Source organism: Neomonachus schauinslandi, chromosome 4, assembly GCF_002201575.2.
Source record: "Neomonachus schauinslandi chromosome 4, ASM220157v2, whole genome shotgun sequence".
In the NCBI taxonomy this organism is placed as follows: Eukaryota; Metazoa; Chordata; class Mammalia; order Carnivora; family Phocidae; genus Neomonachus; species Neomonachus schauinslandi.
The window spans coordinates 8,941,887-8,965,077 of NC_058406.1; the positions used below are offsets into that span (position 1 = coordinate 8,941,887).

The 23,191-nt window shown below is 41.3% G+C and overlaps 1 protein-coding gene across 1 annotated transcript in view; it reads left to right on the top strand.

Annotated features, from left to right (window-relative positions):
- VPS13D (vacuolar protein sorting 13 homolog D) overlaps nucleotides 1–23,191 on the top strand; it is a 243,709-nt gene that overhangs the window by 116,224 nt on the left and 104,294 nt on the right. Inside the window, 8 exon segments of the mRNA XM_044914385.1 lie at nucleotides 3,491–3,614; nucleotides 4,581–4,816; nucleotides 7,870–7,978; nucleotides 13,636–13,799; nucleotides 14,954–15,062; nucleotides 17,565–17,744; nucleotides 19,449–19,565; nucleotides 21,581–21,730. Of these exon segments, the coding sequence (XP_044770320.1) occupies nucleotides 3,491–3,614; nucleotides 4,581–4,816; nucleotides 7,870–7,978; nucleotides 13,636–13,799; nucleotides 14,954–15,062; nucleotides 17,565–17,744; nucleotides 19,449–19,565; nucleotides 21,581–21,730 (1,189 nt within the window).

The following is a 23,191-nucleotide window of genomic DNA, read 5'->3' on the forward strand; positions in this document are numbered from 1 at the left end:
AACAAATAATGCAATATATGTTAAGAAAAAAAAAAAAAGATAGGAGGGGAAGAATGAAGGGGGGGAAATCGGAGGGGGGAGACGAACCATGAGAGACGATGGGCTCTGAGAAACAAACTGAGGGTTCTAGAGGGGAGGGGGGTGGGAGGATGGGTTAGCCTGGTGATGGGTATTAAAGAGGGCACGTTCTGCATGGAGCACTGGGTGTTATGCACAAACAATGAATCATGGAACACTACATCAAAAACTAATGATATAATGTATGGTGATTAACATAACAATGAAAAATTTTTAAAAAATTAAACAGATTCAGTCTCAACTACCACAGGATGACTTTTTTCTTTCTGCTTTCATCAAATGCTTTTTTTAAAAAAAAAGTATTAATTTTTTTTAAATTGTGATAAAATACACATACCGAATAAGAAAGATAACACAAAGGCACAGATTATTTTTCTGGGCCTCAGGCACATAAGATGAAATTTACCATCTTAACCATTTTTAAAGTCACTAGGTTAAGTGTGTTCATACTACAAGGCAGCCAGTGTCCAGAACTCTTCTTGTTTTGCAGAATGAAACTCTATACCCATTAACAACAACTATGCATCTCCCCCTTCTTTATGTTAGTATCACACTGTTTTGAATAATGTAGCTTTGTAATGAGTTCTGAAATCAGGAAATGTGAGACCTCCAACTTTGTTCTTTTTTTAGGATTATTTTGGGGCCTCCTGGCTGATTCAGTCAATAGGGCATGTGACACTTGATCTCGGGGTTATAAGTTCAACCCCAATGTTGGGTGTAGAGATTACTTAAAAACAAAATATTTTTTAAAAAAGATTATTTTGGTTGTTTGGAATTCCTTGAGATTCTATCAGAATTTCAGGGTAAATTTTTCTATTTCTGGAAAAAAAACCACTTGGGATTTGGGTAGGGACTGTATTAAATCTGTAGATCCACATTAGGCAGCATTGCCATCTGAACAACATTAAGTCTTTGGATCTGTACACATGGGATGCCATTCCATTTATTTGTGTCCTGTTTAGTTTCTTTCATCAAATGCTTTGGCAGCTAAAGACACTGAAATCATTGCTATTTTGATGCATTTAGAAATAAAATTTAAGCTTTTATACTTTATGGTTAGTTCTCCATTGAGAACACTCTTGTAAATGAACTGAAAAAAGGCTGATTTAAGAAGAGATGATGCAAAATAGTATCTATATTTGACTTTTTAAAACATGCATTATCTGAAGGTTGTTTTTTTCTTTGTGGTCAGTGGTGTATCCTTCTAGTTTCCTTTTGCCCTGGCCCTGATTAGAGTCCATTGCATTTGGCAAAGGGGTTTTCAAGCTGTGTTTCTGGGAGTCGTCAGGGGGTTTAAGGAGGTGACTTCAGGGGCTGAGCCAAGTGGGCAGGGCCCCAGTGCACTCCCTGCTTCAACCAGGACTCTTGTCTGTTAGTATCCTGTGTCCCCACCAGACTTAATGGGGTGGGGTGGTGAGGAATTGCTTCTGCAGCTAAAACCACCAGTGGTTATGTCCTGCTTGGGTGGAGGTCGCCTGGATATGTTGTGTGAGAAGAAGCCAATTCAGAATTAAGCAAAAGTTGTTCATGACTACTTCAAGGAAGGAAGGGAGGAAGAAAAGAAAATGTGTGGAGGCGGGGGAAGAAGATGGCATATACACCTCTGTTAACCCTTTGGAGTGGTTTTAGTGCACAGAGCTACTGAGCCTGGGCCCACAGCCTCTTTCTTTGCCCTTCTCCATGTTTTCATTTTAAACTGTTTAAACCTACAGAAAACTCACAAGTGGTATAAAGAACACCCCTTTATCCTTCACCTGGATTAACTAGATGTCAGCATTTTGCTGTGTCCTTGCTTTGTCTCCACACATGCACGCATGCATACTTTTTTTCGAGCCATTTGAAAGTAAATTGAAGTCATCCTGTTAGTTTAGCCATAAAAACTTCATTTATCTACCCAAAGACGAGGACATTTTTCTGAGTAAATATACTATCATTACACAGTGAAGAAATTGAATATTGGTTTGTTTTCTGATTTTTTTTTTAAGGTAATCTCTACACCCAGCGTAGGGCTCAAATTCACGACCCAGAGATCGAGAATCCCATGCTCTACCGACTGGCCACCCAGGCGCCCCCTGATAAAGTCTTTTGAAATGTCCTTCATAGGGGTGCCGGGTGGCACAGTCAGTGACACAGTCACATGTCATTTGGCATCTGATTCTTGGTTTTGGCTCGGGTTGTGATCTTAGGGTCACGAGATCGAGTCCTGTGTCTGGCTCCATGCTCAGTGTGGAATCTACTTGGGATTCTCTGTCCCTCTCCTTCTGCCCCTCCTACTCATGCGCGCACACTCTCTCGCTCGCTCTCTCTGAAATAAATAAATCTGAAAAGAAAGAAAGAAATGTCTTTCGTAGCAGCTCCCTTCCTCCTGATGGAGGATCTGGTCACAGATCATGCATTTTATTCGGCAGATAGATCTCATCCACTTTAACCTACAGTAGTCCTACTTTGCCTTTTTTGCCTTTTTTGACATTGGACTTTTTAAAGATTCCAAGCCAGTTTCTTGTAGAATGTTCTATTTTCTGGATTTCTCTGAGAGTTTCCTATACATAGATTTAGGTCAGACATTTTTGGTAAGAATACTACATATATGGTGTTACGTGTTTCTCAGTGGGTCACACAGGAAGCCTGTGACATCTGTTGGTCCCATTATTGATGTTGCTAAATTCAGTCATCACTTGATTAGGGTGGTGTCCACCAGATCTCTTTATTGTAAGGTTACCTTTGATTCTTTGAAAACAGTAGTAGACCACTGGGGGGATAATTTGAGACTATGTGTATATTCTCCCCAGAAACCTTTCACCCACTGGTTTGGTGGTTCTTGCCTGAATCAGTGATTGCCTTGGTGGTTGCAAAATGGTGATTTTCTAATTATTTCATTTCTTCTACATTTATTAACTGATATTCTTTTGAAGGAAGAGCTCCCTCCTTCTCTCCAGTGATCTATCTATATTTAAATACACATACACGTATACATAAACACACACATATAGAAGAAAAATCATGGTTTACATACTGGTAACTACTGGTGGATTCTTCCTCACCAATCATCCTACAGTGAAAACCCTGGTTATTAATAATATCCATACATTAGTTTGAACCATGTGAAATTGCTCTTTTTTTATGTCAAAGCAATCTAATATCAAGACTATTTACTCATTTGCTACGCTGGCACTATTACCCAAAACAGGCCCACCAAGTAAAATATATTGGCTTTACTATATACCGACAACGTGCTTTTCAGAAGTTGCTTGGATGAATTCTTTTTTATTCAGTGTGATTGCAGGGTCAGTTTCTACTTTTCAAAGAGCACACAGTGGTGACAGTTGAGGTTCAGGCCATATCATGATGGTGAGAAGTCTGGGTGAGCTGTAACTTGTTTCCTCCATGGTGTGCATGTTTCCTTTACGTGCAGAGATACCCTGGGGAAGTGCTTCTTCCTGCGCGTGGAAATCACTCTCCGAGGAGCTACCTACAGGATCTCGTTCAGTGACACGGACCAGTTACCCCCTCCTTTCCGAATTGACAACTTTTCTAAGGTATCGGGTGGGGTCGTGAGCCAGTTTGGCTGTTTCATGTGCGGGAAGGTGGAGTATAAAGTATAAAGTACTGCCTTTAAGATAAGGGTGAAATGCATTTTAAACTTGGGTTGGAAAGAAACTATATGGGGATCTCTGCAGCCGGACAACCCTAGACACCCTTACCCTCAGGAGGTGGCTTCTGCTAGTTAGTTTGATTGCTGGGCAGCCTTGTCCAGAAGTGACTTCTCAGCCCACCACAATCATTCTGACTGGATTGTTTGGTGGACATGGTGCCCTCTGTCCTCTGTAGACACTCTACACAGAGAGAGGAATCAGAATCAGATTGTCCGGTGACAACGGGAATGGGCACTTCTCCTGTTGCTTCATTACAGTGAACATTTTTTATAAATCCTCCAAGGAAAGCCAAAATGGAAATCAGAAGAGGCTCTTTTAAATTATGCCTCTGAGGGGTGCCTGGGTGGCTCAGTCATGTCTGCCTTCAGTTCAGGTCATGATCCCAGGATCCTGGGATCAAGCCCCGTGTTGGGCTCCCTGCTCGGAGGAGAGCCTGCTTCTCCCTCTCCCACTCCCCTGCTTGTGTTCCCTCTCTCGCTGTCTCTCTCTCTCTGTCAAATAAATAAAAATAAATAAATAAATAAATTACGCCTCTGAGTAACAGTATCTTATGTGACTTCCCGTAGCTAAATTCCAGAATTTGTATTCTGGGTGGGGGGTCGGCGGGGGGAGAGCGGTGAGAGTAGAGGAGATGGCCCGTGTCCTTTAGCTGTTGGGCTTGGTGCAGTTGGGAAGATGATTAGAAAGGCATTTGAAGAGGCTAGAGGATTATGCTTATGATTGTGGTTTTGCTCTGTGTAGGATTCGCTTGGGCAGGATCTGGAACTTGAGCCTAGGGAGCACTGACTCACTTTCCAGTAATACCACTCTGAACGAAAGTCCTCTTTATCCTCTCTGCCGTTACCATAGGTTCCGGTGGTCTTTACTCAGCACGGTGTAGCTGAACCCAGGCTCCGAACCGAAGTGAAGCCCATGACTTCATTGGATTACGCCTGGGATGAACCCACCCTGCCTCCTTTCATCACGCTGACCGTGAAGGGGGCGGGCTCCTCGGAGCTCAACTGCAACATGAATGATTTCCAGGATAACCGACAGCTTTATTACGAAAACTTCATTTACATTGCTGCTACGTATACATTCTCGGGGTAATTCTGGGTTAAACTACTGCTCTCATAAAGCAGAAGGCTCTAATTATTAACTGGTTTTAAATTTTAAGCAGTTCTCAAGAGGCCCAAAGGATGAAGGAAGATTCCTTCCATTCTTTAACAAATCCTAGGCTCAGGGTCTATCTTGAGAGGTCTTAGGCTAAACCCTTGTCTTCTGGCTAGATTAAATTTATCCGAAGAGGCAAGACTGTTCTTTTTTTTAAAGATCTCCCCAATAATCCATTCTAGCATTTAACATTCCTCCCATAAGGTATTATTCTCATATCCTCAGTTCCTCTTGTTTAAGGTGGTATTTTTAGTATAATTTTTAAACTTCTTGCTATTTTTATCTCTTTCCTCATTTGAAACTGACAAATCTTTATCATAATTATTCAAGTCGTCATTCTGACTCTCCTCTCCCATTGAGAGTAATGGTCATCACCGATAGCCAACCAGAGTAGCTCAACTTGACGGTAATTTGAGCCGCCTGAGAATTACAACCTTCATTGTCCTCTGACTAGTTGTATTTAGGAAACTCAGGTGAGGAATAGCAAGTTTATTCCAATTCTGTTGTTAGATTGGTACATAGAGATTCAAAACATTGGGCTTTCAAAAACTAGTCATTCCACCAACATGTAAATACAGTGGATTGTTTCTGTGCCAGTTATGGGGCCAGTTTTCAAGTTTACCTGTGGGAAAAACGGGGAAATTAGCTAAATCTTTAGCATGACAAATATAACTCACCCATTGTACAGGACATTTAAAGTCAGATCCCTTTCCAAAATGTTCTGAATAATTTTGCTTATGAATGATATTTTTGTATGTGCCTGAGGCTTGCAAAATAATCTCTGGGTCTGGCGGTACCTCTCACCTACCTAGAGCCCAGATTTCACTAGTAATGAATTGAATGGGAATCTTGGCTTAGAATAGCCATTCTTTTCCTTGTTTGTTACAGATCTCTTTGGAAATAATGGTGCTGGGTTGTTTATCTTGTTGTAATTAAGTCAGTCTGCCTGTTTCTTTTTAAAGATTATGGCACTTGCCAGAGTGACATGCTTAAGTTTTTAGTGCCTGAAAAACCAGTTCTTAATCTGTTGCTAATCATGTTTTTCTCTTTATGTTCTCATGTTAAATTCCAGTAGTTATTATGCTCTTTAACTGAAGAATCCTGATGGGTGATTATGAGTTTAATGGGTTGGGCAGATAGGGAGCAGATAAAACGAGACGTTCCTGGGAATCTTGGTGTGTAGAGAGATTGCACCATGTTTTGGTGCATTTTAGACACTATTTCTTTGCATTCTTGCAGAGAACAAATGCTGAGGAAGAGACTAGTTTTGTTTTTGTTGGCTTTTAGTTTCCGTTGAGGTGAAATGCACACAACATAAAATTAACCGCTTAAAAATGAACAGTTCAGTGACATTTAGTGCATTCGTGATGTTGTGCAGCCACCACCCCTGTCTGGTTCCAGAACATTTTCATGAGTCCAAGAAGAAACACCCAGCCCATTAAGCAGTCACTCCCCATCACCCTCTTCTCCCCAGCCCCTGGCAACCAGCAGTCTGCTTTCTGTCCCTAAGGATTTACCTATTCCAGATATTTCCCATAAATTGAATCATAAATACGTGACCCTTTGTATCTGGCTTCTTTCACGTAGCATAGTTTTCAAGGTTCGTCCACGCTGTAGCTTGTGTCGGAATCCCCCACCTGTTATGGCCGAGTAATGCTCCGTTGTATGGGCGTACCACACCCTGTTGTCCGTTCCTCTGTTGATGGACACCAGTTGTGGTCTCCAGCTTTCGGCCACTGTGAAGGGTGCTGCTGTAGCGTGCCTCTGCACGTGTTTGTTTAAGTACTCGCTTCCAGTTCCTTTGTGTATACACCTAGGAGCGAAATTGCTGGGTTCTGTGGTATTTCTATGTGTAACTTTTTGAGGAACTGCTATCCTGTTCTCCGCGGCAGCTGAATCACTGTACGTTCCCGCTAGCAATGTACAAGCGTTCTGATTCTCCACGGCCCCCAACACTTGCTATTTTACATTTTTTTGATTGTAGGCTTCCTCCTGGGTGTATAGTGACTTCTGCTGGTGGTTTTGATTTGCATTTCCTTAATAACTCACAATGTTGAGCTTTTCATGTGCTTATGGGCCATTTGTGTATCTTTGGAGAAATGTCTATTCAAATCCTTTACTCATTTTTAAATTTGTTTTTTTTTGCATCTTATTGTTGAGTTTGAAGAGTTCCTTATATAATATGGATACAAATTCTGTATGAGCTATATGATTTGCAAATATCTTCTCTCCCATTCTGTGAATTGTCTTTTTACTTTGTTCTTGGTGTTCTTTGAAGGGCAGAAGGTTTTAATTTTGTTGAAATCGAATTTATGTGTTCATTTTTGCCACTTGTACTTTTTTGGTCATGAAAACTAATTTTTCACTCTGAATTTATCGGTCCCTTTTTGATGATAGAGATTAGTGGAAACAGGAGAATAATCTAAATAAAATCTTACGAAAATATCCCAAAGTGTAGCTAGGCTGCAACATTCCATAAAGCTTAAGATTTTAAGCCATGGAGAAACACAAAATGATCGAGTTGGAAGAAGGTGATTATAAACCCTTTGTTTTCTTTTCATCCTAAAGGGACTTCTGATTTCTTGCCAAGCCTTGGGGATGCAGTGATGCTGATCTTCTGTCTGGCAGAGAGTAGAGCTAATTCTTGGACCCTTGGAATGTCTGGCTTAATTTTGGGGGGTGGGGGGAAGCTCTAAAGTTATATAGTCAATCTTTTATGTCTGAATTTTAAGGCTTAAAATCATCAGGAGAGAGGAAATATCATTATGTCTTCTGACAAGTGCATCTTTGAACTGTACAAGAAAACAACCCAACCTTGATCTTTGCACAACTTTGAGTTAGACTTTTTCTTCTATGATTAAAAAAAAGTTTCCTCTTTACAGATGAGGTTTTAGGCATTTTAAGCATTTTCTTCTGAGTACTTGAATACATAGTTGAGTATATGTAGATACATGTATGTCTATCTGCATTATCGTTTTAATTCTAGTTTACAGGAGGGGACGGGAAGGCCTGTGGCCTCCAGCAAGACCACTGCCTGTGCAGAGCTTGTCTTGGATGTCTCACCAAAGACACAAAGAGTCATTTTAAAGAAGAAGGTAAGAGAAACTAGCACTTAGAATTTAGAAGAGGAGGTTTTTAGTCCTGGAGGGGACTCCGGTCATCCAGTCCAGCCCCTCCTCATGCACAGGGAGGGGAGTGGAGGCAGGCTGGATGACTTGCTCAGGGTGGGAACACTGAGGTGCAGGAGTGACTTTAAGAGGAGGGAGATTGCTGGGGCGCCTGGGTGGCTCAGTCGTTAGGCATCTGCCTTCGGCTCAGGTCATGATCCCAGGGTCCTGGGATCGAGCCCCGCATCGGGCTCCCTGGTTGGAGGGAGATTGCCAACTCTGATTATTTAAATCACATTTCCCTGAAGCCTGTGTTCTCAAAGGTGTTCCATAATGTAAATGACACAATCCAAAAATAACCCTGGTAAGTGAATGTGTCTTTACCACCTGTTGCCCTAATGCTGACAGAGGACACCTTTTATAACCAAAAGTGGTATCAGTGTGTGTCAGTGATGTAGCTTCATTTGGATTTGAGTTTAGATAATTCCTCTCAAATTTTTAACTGGGGAAAGGGGCAGATTCAAATCATTTTAAATTTTGTACATCAAATGAAACCTTAAATGTGTTCTTAATTCACTTTTTATATTTGAACAGCTTTATTGAGATATAATTCATATAGCACACAGGCCCCCGACTTACAGTGTACAACTCAGGGTTTGTAGGATATCCACAGATATGCGCAAGTGTCATCACACTCAATTTCAGAACATTTCATCACCTCCAGAAGAAACCCTGTTCCTCCAGCTCTTGCCCCATTTTCCTCTTACTCCCCAGCCCTAAGCAATCACTAACCTAACTTTCTCTCTGTACTTCCCTGTTCTAGACCTCCATGTGAATGGTGTTTTCTGAGTGGCCTCTTGCACTGAGCCTGATGTGTCCGAGGTTCACCCCCTGTCACCCTATCAGTACTTCTGCATGTGTTCTTATACCAGTTCAAAGTCATATAATTCAGATTTGCTTACAGTGTTATCACACTCTTTTTGTGGAAGGCTATGCCTATGTGTGAGATGCATTTTGGAAATAAGATTCAGGAATGGTGATGATCAAAGAGACCATGAGGCATAGTAATTGAAAGTAAACGGGTCTGGAGGCTTTTATTGGGAATTCTGAAGAAGAAAAACCTTGAAAAGCAATAATCTAAAAATGAAAAGCAGCAAGTCCGACAGAAGTCAAGTGAATTGAAAAAAATGGCAGAGCCCTTGGAAATGATGTTGTCAGATGGCTTTCTAAGAATGTTCAAGTTGATGAGGATGTTAGCATGAATGGAGACAGACTTAGGAGTAAAGGTGATTTGCCAGCTGGGATTCGAGCACCAGGTGTGATCAGCAAAACAGAAATGATAAATAACTGTAAATTCCAAGGGCTAGGTAACTGTGAAGCAGGCAAAAACAGATTTTTTTTTATGAAGTAGGAAAAACATTTTGGAAAAGATGTTGTAATTTGTATAACATTTTTACTGCTGTTAATTTCCCTTGATGAGGATGAAAACTGGTACATAGGAGGGTAGATCTAAATGAGTTACATTGACATCCCAAACTAGGAAATGTTCTAAGAATTAGCATTAGGAAGGGGTCCTCCGCTCTTCAACTGGAAACCAAGAGTAGAAAGTCTGACATCTTGGGTTTTTGGTTGGTTGGTTGGTTTTTGTCCTTTTACTTTTTATTTTGAAAGAATCTCAAACTCAGAGAAAAACTGGCAGAAATTCTATAGAAGGGATGCTGTGATTTTGATTTGTCCTGTTACTGTTGATGTTAACTTTAGCACTTGATGAAGGTGGTGTTTGCCAACCTTCTGTACTGTAGAGCAAAATTTTTCTCTTTCCCTTGTATTTAGTAAATACTTTGTGGACAGGTACTTTGAGACTGTGTAGATATCCTCATCTTCATCAGATTTTCTATGTATTATGTCTGTGTATTGACTTAGACTTCCATAATGAAATACTATAGACTGGATGACTGGAATAATGGGAATTCATTTCTCACAGTTTTGGAGGCTGGGAGGTCCAGGATCAGGGTGCTGGCCATTTGGTTCTCTGCTGAGGGTCCGCTTCCTGGCTTGTAGACTTCTGCCTTCTCACTGTGTCCTCAAATGGCAGAGTCTGAGGGTGGGGGGAGAAAGCAGGCTCGTAGGTGCCTGTCCTTGTAATGGCACTAATTACTAATTCCATCAGGAGAGTCCTACCCATATGCCCTGATCTAAACCTAATTATCACCCAAAGGTTCCATTTCCAAATACCATCAAAATTTCAGATTAGGTCTCTACCGTAAGAATTTGGGGCAGGGTTGTCAGTGTGGGCCATAGCTTCGTGTATGTCGTCAGGATGGATTCCTCTTTTCTTCAGTGGGTTACCTGTTACTGTCAGGATATATTTAATGCTCAATTCCCATATTCGGCCAGCGGGAGCTCTTTTATCTTCGGTGTCCTTTTGACATATGCCCCTCATTCCTTGAACACGTCCGTACTTTCTAACAGCAGGTTATTCTGGGCTCGTCTGTACTTTGCGTGCTGCATTTCTGGATTTGCCCCTTCTTCAAGGAGCCCTGGTCCCTCCTAGCAGAGAGTGGAAGTTAGAAAGCTAAGATGCGTACACTAGGTGCACTTGTTGTTACTGTAGTGTCGTTTCCAGGCTCTCCCAGGAGATGGAGCTAGGGGTTTTCTGCGCGCACGGCGTATGTGTATGTACACACGCGTGCCCGCACCCACGCTGTAATATGTGTACATGTAATACAGAGTATACATGTGTATACATACACATATTTTATATAAGTATTTATATATTTTGCGTATTTCTATATCTCTGTATTTTAAGAACCGGCAGTTCACACTGATATTTCCAATTCCAGTCCAACATCACAAATTCATCCTAATTTTCTCCCTTCCCATGTTTGTAAGTCCCTTGTCCAGCACTAAGAACGTATTTACTAATTTGATCACTTTCTCTGAATGTAACCCATCTTCTGTCACCAGAGTTGCACCCCATCCCCTGTGTAAACACACCCTGGGACCTGGCTTGGACTCTGATCTCCACGTCCTGGACTGCAAGCACCCTTTTCAACCTCCACCCCTAGCAGGACTGCTCTTCTCACCTCTCTTTGCCTCTGACAGCCCACACTAAGCTTCCAGCCTCCAGTCCCTTAGAGGATTGGACCATCACCTACCTTGGGCTTCAACACCACACTCTGGGCTGTCCACCCCCGCCCCCCACTTCCAACACTCACAGTCCCCATGGACTTCTGTCTTCCTCAGTGTCATCTCAAGGTTTTCAGGCTAAATTGTGAGGGAAGGGAAGTGGAAGGAGAATGGTACATCGCAGATTTTTAAAAAAATTTTATTATGTTATATTAATCACCATACATTACATCATTAGTTTTTGATGTAGTGTTCCATGATTCATTGTTTGCGTATAACACCCAGTGCTCCATTCAATACATGCCCTCTTTAATACCCATCACCAGGCTAACCCTTCCCCCCCCTTCCCCTCTAGAACCTTCTCTTTGTTTCTCAGAGTCCGTAGTCTCTCATGGTTCGTCTCCCCCTCTGATTCCCCCCCTTCATTTTACCCTTCCTGCTATCTTCTTCTTTTTAAAAAAATATAATGTATTATTTGTTTCAGAGGTACAAGTCTGTGATTCATCAGTCTTACACAATTCACAGCGCTTACCATAGCACATACCCTCCCCAGTGTCAATCAATAGCCACCCCATCCCTCCCACCCCCCACCACTCCAGCAACCCTCAGTTCGTTTCCTGAGATTAAGAATTCCTCATATCAGTAAGATCATATGATATATGTCTTTCTCTGATTGACTTATTTCAGATTTTTAAATGGAAATGTTGGTAGTTTCTAACTCTGATGAGTCTACACATAAGGGCAGACAGTAGAGGAATCCAGGTAGGAAAACTTGATTTCATCCAGCATCTGTGCTTGGACTCCCAATCTGGAACACCTGCAGGATAATTGAGCTGCTTTTCCATGTGGTTTTGGCACCATGGATAGAGGTGCTTCTCTTACTGAGAACAGAGAAGTGAGCATGTGGGGGCCGCAGGTGTGCAGCTCAGTTTCCTCTCTCTTTACAGACACAGGAGGCAGGAGCACACAGGAGAAAGAGCATCGTATCTTTCTAGCTTTGCGTTTTGGTTTTGCCACTTAAAGATATACAATATCTGGTATTTCACATTCCTCACGGAGCCTCATTTTCTTACTGATCTAACAAGGATCAATTAAGATGAGGTACCTAAAGTGCCGGGTGATACTCATCATAACACAGTAAACGTTTCGTGAGGCCACTCCCTGTGCTAAGTGCCTTCTATTTGTTACACTTACAACAAGAACCCTACAAGATAGCTTAATTTCCCCCTTTGACAGATCAGGAAACAGAGGCTCTGAGAGATTTAGTAACCTGTCTGAGGTCATTCAGCTAGTAATTGGTGCAGCTGGGTTTCAAATCTTGGCATTTGAGTCTGGCGTTCATACGACTTCATTAGTTTTGACTGTTAGAACATAATGTAGAAGCTGTCTTTCCAGACAGGGGCAGCATGGTCCCCAGTACTCAGTGTGCGCTACCCACAAGTGTTTGTTGCTCTGGACGAGCTCCCAGCTGGTGAGAGTGGATGTGATCCTGACAGGGCTAGCTGGAGTGTATGTTCACACAGAAAGCATTTCTAGATGGTTAGGGGTTACTGCACTAGAATATCTGGATTGTGTTAGAAAGGCTGTGTGAGCAAAATAGGTAAGCATGTTGGCTTTGAAATCAGGCTGTGGAGATGAAATCCTCACTCCTCTACCTACTGGTTATGTGACCATGGCGAAGTTTCTTCATCTCACTGAGCCGTGACCTCCTCACCTGTAAGTAAAGATAATAATAGGATATACATTATTGGATTATTTTAAGGATTAAATGAGTTACCACATGTAAATCCCATGGATCAGTGACTGGCACATGGTAAATTCTCAATAGGTATTATTATCATTATTATTATTACTTCTTGAAAAGAATGGATTTTATAGACTTCCATGGATTGACCTGGAAGTCCAAGTGCTGTTTATAAAATATTCCAAAGAAGAAACTATATTTAGAATTAACAGCAGTCCACTTAGTATAACCTTTGAATTCAGTCAACTTTATATTTGAATACAATCAGTTTATAAATTAGAAACCATCAATATAGTGTACTTCCATTATAAACACGGGAAGGGAGAAGACATCTGGTAAATTCTGGTTGTCTGCCAGTTATGAGGATTACCAGTGATCAAATATAAAGAATATCATATATACTTTATATAATTGGATCCCTCTCGAAGGTAAGGGCACCCGAGGGTCACCATCTGGGACAGCAGTTATCCTAGCAATGCAGCTAATGGAGATTGGACTGAACCTTGACTCACTAGTTTGCTCACAAAATACTAAGTATATGAAAAAAATACATTCTTAAAATATATATTATTTGTAATGTTTGGTTCAAGAGTTCAGCATATTTCATCCTGAGTGCAGCTCAGGATTGACAACAGTGGAAGTTAGAATTAAGCATGCAGATAATGTGGAAAATGTCTTTGAGTGCAGTTTCCACTTGAGAACTTAGCCCTCGTGTGACGCTCTTGACATCCTTACCTGAAGCTTGGCTCTGTCCGTGTGTCTCTGCCCCCAGGAGCCCGGGAAGCGCTCCCAGCTGTGGAGGATGACTGGCACGGGCATGTTGGCCCACGAGGGATCTTCGGTGCCTCACAACCCCAATAAGCCCTCTGCGGCCCGCTCCCCGGAGGGCTCCGTCATCTTGGATATCGCTGGTCTCGCTGCAGTAACTGACAACAGGTACTTTTCTTTCTTTTTTTTTTTTTTTAATTTTTTTTTTTTTTAAGATTTTATTTATTTGCGAGAGAGAATGAGAGACAGAGAGCATGAGAGGGAGGAGGGTCAGAGGGAGAAGCAGACTCCCTGCTGAGCAGGGAGCCCGATGCGGGACTCGATCCTGGGACTCCAGGATCATGACCTGAGCCGAAGGCAGATGCTTAACCAACTGAGCCACCCAGGAGCCCCCAACAGGTACTTTTCTAAGCAACTTTTGATGCAAGCCCAACGTTGCTTCCAAAGTCCGTTTCAGTGGAGATACACGCCAAAAAGCGAGCATGTAAATGAAGTAAGAATTTGTATTTTTAGATTTGTATTTTTCTTCAGTGAGAGACCCGTCACATTCCCAAATACGAGTTTTGGGTCTTTATTTTATTTTTGTTAGGCTGTTGTTGAAATGCCCATGTAGGTCAAACAGTAAGAAGGATATGTTATGCAAAAGTGAATTATCTCTTTCCACCAAACCTCTACCCTCCATTCTTCCCTAGAAATGAGCAGATTTTTAAAAATCTTTTTAAGAATTCTTGTTAAATATTTCAAAAGCAGAAATAAATTATTGAGAGAATAATCAAATGTGTTTTTAGGACCAAATCCTTGGATTTGAATCTGTTATCGGGGACAAAATAAGTTATTTGGTTTGCCTCTGCCTTAGTTTCTTTATGCGTCAGTGTGTTTGTTTCCAGTTGATACCTTATTCACTTCCATAAATACTTCACATGACTTACAAGTGAAAACCCAATATAAAATAAAAATAATTGGGAATTAAATAGGAAAAATCCTCTTGAAAATATTTTCAGAGCTGTTTAGCAGACAACCCTTATCAAACTGCATGACAGCTTGTCACTGTGGGAATGCAGGGACCTGATTATCACATCTATTGTGAATCCTTAAAAGTACTGGTACTCCTTTGTGGCCCCTTGTTCATTGCTTTCCATTTTGTCTTATTCCTCTTTCCTCCTTGAGAGATACCTCGCTGCCATGGGATGCAGGCTACCTGCCCATTAGGTTTTAAGGGTGGAGGATATTGGAAGAAAGAAGACCAAAACCACGATCCTGATACTCTCCTCATGCCTAATATATTTGACTCCGAAGACTCACTGCATTTTCCTGTATTCCAGATATGAGCCACTGATGCTGAGAAAGCCGGATCGCAGGCGAAGCACAACTCAGACATGGAGTTTCCGGGAAGGAAAACTGACCTGCGGCCTGCACGGGTTGGTTGTCCAGGTCAGTAGTGTTTGACACCCTCATTTGCAGCAAGCAGTGGTTGAACCTTCTTTGAAGCAAAGTCTCAATTAAGATAAATACACTGCAAGGGGGAAATCATTACAGAGCAAATACGCGTTATTTTGTTATAGTCAGGAAGGTCAAGGAACTTTTGTTGTACATCTGTGTGGATTTACTGGGAAAATATTCTTGACGGTGATCTATGAGAAATGTATTGGGAATGGTTGCCTGTAAGTAATGGGATTTTTTTTCTTGGCTTATCTGGATTATTTTTCTTTGGTTATATAAATTACCTATGTGGGGTATTTGGGTGGCTCAGTCAGTTAAGCGTCTTCGGCTCAGGTCATGATCTCAGGGTCCTGGGATTGAGTCCCACAGCGGACTCCCTGCTCAGCAGGGAGTCTGCTTCTCCCTTTCCCTCTGTCTTTCCCCACTTGTGCTTGTTCTCTCTCTCAAGTAAATGAAATCTTCAAAAAAAAAATCTTTAAAAAAAATTACCTATGTAATTTTTAAAAGAAAGAAAGAGAAATGCTAGCTAAAAGCCTACCATTAAGTTAAGTGGATTAATTTTAGGCCTGTGGAATTAATCTAATATCTACAACAGTCTTCTGTGAAGTGTTCTAGGAGATGGTGAGCAGTCATCATGGGCTCTACATTCTCTAAATTCTATTTATTTCTGCATTCTTAGTGGTGCCCAAATAAGCATTGAATTATTGTAGCAAATGTCAGAATGAAGATTGCTGGTCAGTTTCCTCTATCCTCCACCAGTCTATCCCATGATAAATTGCCAGGGACTTCATAAAAAAACACGTGTTTAGAAAATGACTAGGAGTTTGGATTTTCTGCCCTTCTGGCTTCAGGCCAGAAATGAGACCATGGATATGGGATGAGGAGGTAGGAAGTTGTCACAGAGGTTTGGGCATATAGCTGAACATGTGTGACGTGATGCAGTTTCTGCCTCAGCCCAGGGCTTTACCCAAAAGGTAAACAGGAGAGCATCAGGCCCTGGCTAGAGGACCCTTAGTGTGTTTGCTCCTGGTGGACACCAGGCTGTCCCTTCACAGTGGGAGGTTGTTCACCAGGGCAATGAGCAAAATTGGAAGGAGCCTCCGCCTGCTGTTTGGTGAGATTTATTTTCTTTATCTCTCTTGCCCTGAGCTTTTTCTGTCAAACACAAGCTGCTTACTTCTCTGAAGCACACATCTGGAATGGATTTGTAATTTTCAATTAGCAATACAATTCAGGCTTCTGGAGGCAAGAGAGGGTGCGTTGTAATTGTTGGGCCCCGGGTCTGACCCGGACTTTCCTTCCGGTTTGTTCCTAAAGCCCATGTAATTCGGATTCTCGTAGAGCAGCACCCCCACCCCCATCCTTTGCTGGTGTTTGTTGTTTCTTGAATCTTTTTCATCATTCCTGTGGTTGTGAGCAGGGTGTGTTTTGGTTAGGGAAATAAGCTTGTTTCGATCTTATTATTCTAAATAAAGTAATTGAAGGCATTAAACATCTGACACTGCCCTGATAAGGTTGTGTATGCACTTTCTTTCCAAACTTAAAACAATCGTAAAAAGCTTTCTCCGTGTTGAAATCTGTCCTGTAAACCCAGCTCAGAGTTTCCTTTTCATTACTCAGTATTTGAAAAGAAAGGGGATCAAGACATGCTAGCCATTATCTTCTCTAGCCCTGTATCTGCTGTCCCATAGGCATGGTCCCATAGACTTCCGTTTTGTTTGGGGCGGATAGCAAGAAGATACTTTCCTCCAAAGGTCTGAATAGCTGGCTCTCAGATGACATTCACCGTTCCCTGTTTAATTTTTTTTTTTTTTTTTTTTACATTTTATTTATTTATTTGACAGAGAGACAGCAAGAGCAGGGAACACAAGCAGGGGGAGTAGGAGAGGGAGAAGCAGGCTTCCCGCCAAGCAGGGAGCCCGATGTGGGACTCAATCCCAGGACCCTGGGATTATCACCTGAGCCGAAGGCAGATGCTTAACGACTGAGCCACCCAGGCGCCCCAGTTCCCTGTTTAATTTTAGAAGAGGCACCATCTTTTGAATATTTGAGCTGACAGTCCAGCCGTAGGCCTGTTTGCAGAGGTTTTCAACTCTAGAATTTGCTTCTTATTGGAAAGCTGAATGATAGTTGTAATTGCTACATTTTCAGAATGTTTTAGATTTTTAAGCAAACCTCAGTGAGAATACTCAGAGAAACAGGGTTTTGGTCCTTTTTTTAAAGCTTATTTTAATGACTGGAAGTTATTACTAAACCAATATGCTCTATTCTTACTCAGAATTCCGTAAATTCATATAGCGTAACTTTCCATCTTGCCCAGGTAATCCTCGTGGTTTTCACCTTCAGTAAAGCTGAAGAAATAGTAAATGCTTTGTTAAAAATTGATCATGACCCTTCAAAAGAGAATTCAAATTTGATAACTTGTTTCAAATGACATGTTACATTGTCAAAGTGGGTGCCTTTCCCTTTTCTTACACATCTTTATTCTTTTAGGCCAAAGGAGGGCTTTCTGGTTTGTTTGATGGAGCTGAAGTTGTTCTTGGTCCTGATACTTCCATGGAGCTTCTGGGGCCAGTTCCACCTGAACAACAGTTTATCAACCAAAAACTGAGGCCTGGTTCTGGAATGTTATCCATCAGAGTCATCCCAGACGGACCAACTAGAGCACTCCAGGTGATGATTTATCATAAGAACTAACATGAATCTCACTGTACTTTCCCCCCACACATTGGTTAGTCATTCCACAAATATTTATTGAAAACATTTATGCTGGCTATGAGGATATGATGTCCTCATTTATAAAATAGGGATAAGACCTACTTCACAAAGTTGTTATAAGAATTGAAGTATAAAAATATAAGATGATATTTAAAAAGTATAAGAATTAAAGAAGGCAATGCCAAGAATGGTACATATTATTATTATCGGTCATTATATATTATAATTGATATATTAACAACAAGATACATGAGGTCCCTGGTCAGACAATGACAGTATTGTGTTTTGAAAGCAGGAGTGGAGGGTGTTCTACAGGGTATACAGGAAGGATTCGTATTCCTAGACTTGGAGGCTTCCTAAGAGGAGTAATATTTAAGCTGAGACCTAAAGGTTGACTGAAAGGAGTTAGCCAAATCGAAAAGGGTGGAGGGGCTGTGCCCTAATAAGAAGAGTGTTCATTCAACAGTTATTTACTGAACACGTATTAGAGCCAAGCGCAATTCTTGGTACTAAGCACGTACTACTGAACAAACAGACAAAATTCCCTGCAGTCTTGGAACTCACATTCTGGAGGGGTAAACAAACAATAAGCAAAATCATAATAAAGAAATAATATAGGATTTGGGAAGTTGATAAGTGAAGGCCTGGCGATAAAAGGGGAATGGCCCAGTGGGCACAGAGAGTACGCTCCGAGATAATGCTGGAGACGGAAGCAGGGGCCAGATTATTAAAAGCCTGATGCATGCTGCAAATTTTGTGGTTTTTCTCTGGCAATGAAGAGTCAGGGAATGACACGATCAGAAATTTATTTTAGATTGCACATTTCTGTGTGCAATGTGGAGGATTGGAGTTGATGAAAATTGGAGATAGATCAGCTGAGGGCAGCTGCAGTGATCTGGATGAGAAATTATGGCAGCCTGGACTAGAGTAAATAGCAGGGGTGTAGGAGGGGTGGGCCCAAAGAGGTTGGAGAGAAACAGGCAGAAATGGAAGCTTATTGAGAAGTAGAGTCTGACAGATTTAGTGATTGAAGATGAGGATGAGAGAGAGGAAGGAGTCAGGAATGGCTTTTAGGATTCTGATTTGGGCCACTATGAGGACAATAATCCATGTCACTAAGATATGAACACAGAGCAGACTTCTGGGAGAAATAAGGAGTTAAGTTTTGGACTTATATGCTATCTACATGAAAATGTCTGGAAGTCAGTGTAAATATGGGTCTGGTACTCAGGGGAGAGATCTGTGCTGGAGGTACACGTTTATCAGGTCATGGTGTAATTAGAGAGCTGAGGGAAAAAGGAAAGATGCTGGTGTGTAACAGTGAACTCTCCGAGGTAGTATGTCATAATCCACAATACCTCTTGTAAAAGCACTCTTCTTTTAGCAAACATTGAATGCAGTGATCTTGAGGTTTGTATATTTTGACTTGACCAATAATTCTAGATTAGCTGTAGATGCCTAGCCCCCCTATATGAGGCTCTCGAGGTCTATAACTTGGCTTTTGCCATGTAGACTTAAAACCAAGTTTACTTCATTATTACCCAAGTCTTACTTGGCAGCGCTTTTGAAACCATTAACTTCCATAGGATTATTGAGCATGGAATGGGTTTCACTGTGGAAGTATGAACTTTCTTAGTACAGTGTTTTATTCGACTTCAGATAACAGATTTCTCCCAACGGAAAAGTGACCGTTCATCATATGAAGTGGATGAACTTCCTGTTACTGAACAAGAGGTACAGAAATTAAAGAATCCAGATACAGAGCAGGAATTGGAAGTAAGTTTTAAGTATTGCGAATTCATTTCTTTATCATTAATTTTTTAGAATTTTGCTCTGTGGTTTTCTCAGTTTTAGACCTCTTTCTGCCCTCTGAATTCCAAATATAGCTGTTGCTTCATGGTGTTTATGTCATCACAACATGAATGTGTGAATATGTTAATTAAATGACAGCTAAAGTTGAATCAGAATGTAATAATGATTGCAAAAGTAAGATGAAAATAAAGAAAAACTAACTATTTGAATTTATACAAGGTCAAGAAGAAACAAACTAGATTTTTTGAGGGGCCCCAGTTTTCTCTTGTCATCTTTCTCCTTCTTTCCCTTGTTTGGGCATTGGGAAGTGAAAAGTTTGAAAAGGAACATGAGGTAAACATGAAAATGTACACTGGGGCGCCTGGGTGGCTCAGTCCGTTAAGCGTCTGCCTTCAGCTCAGGTCATGATCCCAGGGTCCTGGGATCGAGCCCGGCATCAGGCTCTCTGCTCAGTGGAGAGCCTACTTCTCTCTCTCCCTCTGCTGCACCCCCTGCTTGTGCTTGCTCTCTCTCTCTCTGTCAAATAAATAAAATCTTAAAAAAAAAAAAAGAAGAAGAAGAAGATGTACACTTATTGGATATTCAGTGATTTTTTTATGTTTATTTTTTTAAATTTTATTTTTTTATGTTAGTCACCATACAGTACATCATTAGTTTTTGATATAGTGATCCATGATTCATTGTTTTCGTATAGCACCCAGTGCTCCATGCAATACGTGCCCTCCTTAATACCCATCACGGGGCTAACCCATCCCTCCACCCCCTCCCCTCTAAAACCCTCAGTTTGTTTCTCAGAGTCCATAGTCTCTCATGGTTCATCTCCCCCTCCGATTTCCCCCCCTTCATTTTTCCCTTTCTTCTCCTAATGTCCTCCATTCTCTTCCTTATGTTCCACAAATAAGTGAAACCATATGATAATTGACTTTCTCTGCTTGACTTATTTCACTTAGCATAATCTCCTCCAGTCCCATCCATGTTGATGTAAAAGTTGGGTATTCATCGTTTTTGATGGCTGAGTAATATTCCATTGCATATACGGACCACATCTTCTTTATCCATTCGTCTGTTGAAGGGCATCTCGGCTCTTTCCACAGTTTGGCTGTTGTGGACATTGCTGCTATGAATATTGGGGTGCATATGGCCCTTCTTTTCACTAAATCTATGTCTTTGGGGTAAATACCCAGAAGTGCAATTGCTGGGTCATAGGGTAGCTCTATTTTTAATTTTTTGAGGCACCTCCACACTGTTTTCCAAAGTAGCTGTACCAACTTGCATTCCCACCAACAGTGTAAGAGGGTTCCCCTTTACCCACAGCCTCCCCAACATTTGTTGTTTCTTGCCCTGTCAATTTTTGCCATTCTAACTGGTGTAAGGTGGTATCTCAATGTGGTTTTGATTTGAATTTCCCTGATGGCTAATGATGATGAACATTTTTTCATGTGTTAGCCGTTTGTATGTCTTCTTTTGGGAAGTGTCTGTTCATGTCTTCTGCCCATTTTTTGACTTGATTATTTGTTTTTTGAGTGTTGAGTTTGAGAAGTTCTTTATAGATCTTGGATATCAGCCCTTTGTCTGTAGTGTCATTTGTAAATATCTTCTCCCATTCCATTCAGTGATTTTAAAAAAATTAAGGACCTACATGTAAAGCACCATGACGGATATTACGGAAGTCCAGTGAATAGCTTACTAAAAGCTTGCATCCCAAATAGGGAGAAAGATTCTCAAACAATTATTTTCCTATAATGAAATGCAGAATGTCCTCAGTCTCTGAGAAGAGGTATTATCATATCATATCACTTTGGAGTTCTGGATGGAGTAGGCACTGTCCCCAGAGAGAAAGGCTCCTAGTGAGAGGCTGGAGTTGGGTTTTTACCTGCTCAGAGATAAAGTAGAGGGATTTAAAGCCATTTGTTTCCTTGCACTCTCCTGGCTACCTTGACCTCTGTTTTAAACTGTGTTGTATTTTGGTTTCCTTTCAGGTGCTTGTGAAGTTAGAAGGTGGAATTGGGTTGTCCTTAATTAATAAAGTCCCAGAAGAACTGGTCTTTGCAAGTCTTACAGGAATCAATGTGCATTATACGCAGTTGGCAACAAGTCATATGCTTGAGCTCAGCATACAGGATGTGCAGGTAATGGGGGTAGTTCAGAACTTGTTAAATCTCCCTGTGTTCTTGCTGAGCACCCAACCAGATCCAGTGTTTGGTGTCCTAAAAACATTAATGCTTTGGCAGAGATATCTTGTTATGGCCTTCAAAAAATTATTCTATGAAAATAATTGTTGCTGTCTGTATTTGTCTCACCAATTTTTCTATATAGTAGCCAGTTCATCAGTAACTTAGATAATTTAGTCAAAGTGACAGGGAAGAAAGTGGCCCATGGTTCACCATTTGCCCATAGGAAAAAATAACAGGAAATCATTTAACCATCGTTAGAGAAATTGGAGTTCATTATAGGGAGAAAAAATAAGGGAACCGGATTTGTGCTTCTGGCCAAGAGGTACTAACAGGGACCAGATTTACTCTCCTACCTGAAGCAGCCCCCAAGTCCAGATAAAATAAGGAGACAACAGGTTCAAGGCACTGTAAATCGGGCATTGAAAGACCGTAACGCTTGAGAGGTGGGAAACAAAAGAGCTAAGCCCTGCATTCACCTCAGCTTCCTGCCTTGAGAAAGCTTCCAGGCCATGGCACTGGGAGGGGAGACTAAGACAGAGCCCAGCAGAGTGAATGAGTTGAACAGGCCGGGCGAAGAGTCTGGGGACCAAGGCATCTAGAGTTTCACAGGGCAGCATACCTGGGAGGAGCATGCTACGTAGAAAGAAGACTCAGGAGATCTACAGAGGGGCATTCAGCAGAGGATAGATCAGTGATGCATGTAAGGAAACTACCATCTGAACCATCCAAAAGGATTTCACAGGGATAGTATCTGCTGCACACCCAGGGCTGGGAATGGGGTTTGTTCCCCGAGCCAGACTAGAAACACTAATAACATATGTGACATTGGGAAGAGTCCTCCAGAAAATCTTGCCTTCGTGGTGAACTGTAATTAGCCCTTGGCTGAGCACTGTTCGAGACCTACCTAACAAATCATAAAAGGAAAGTCTGAAAGGATCAATCTGTTTCCAAGTAATTTAACTGTATCCCCGAACAAAGCTCAAGATTTAATGGTATACAAAAATACCCAGCACCCAACAAAGTAAAATTCACAATACCTGGCATCCTGTCAAAAATTACCAGGTGTGCAAAGGGGCAGGAAAACACAATATATAATGAGAATAATCAGTCGAACGGACCCAGAGCTAACACAGATGTTAGGATTTTCAGAGAAGGACATTAAAACTGTTATTATAACTGCATTGTACATGTTCCAAAAGTTAAGTAGAGACATAGAAGAGGTGAGAAACCCAAACTTCTAGAGATTAAAATGAAATGAGAAACACGCTGCATTCAGTTAATAGCAGATGACACAGTACAGAAAAAAGATTAGTGAACTTGAAGACATAGCAGTGAAAACTGTCCAAATTGAAATGCCCAGAAGAAAATAATCCATAAAAAGAAAACAGCATCAGTGACCTATGGGACACCCTCAAG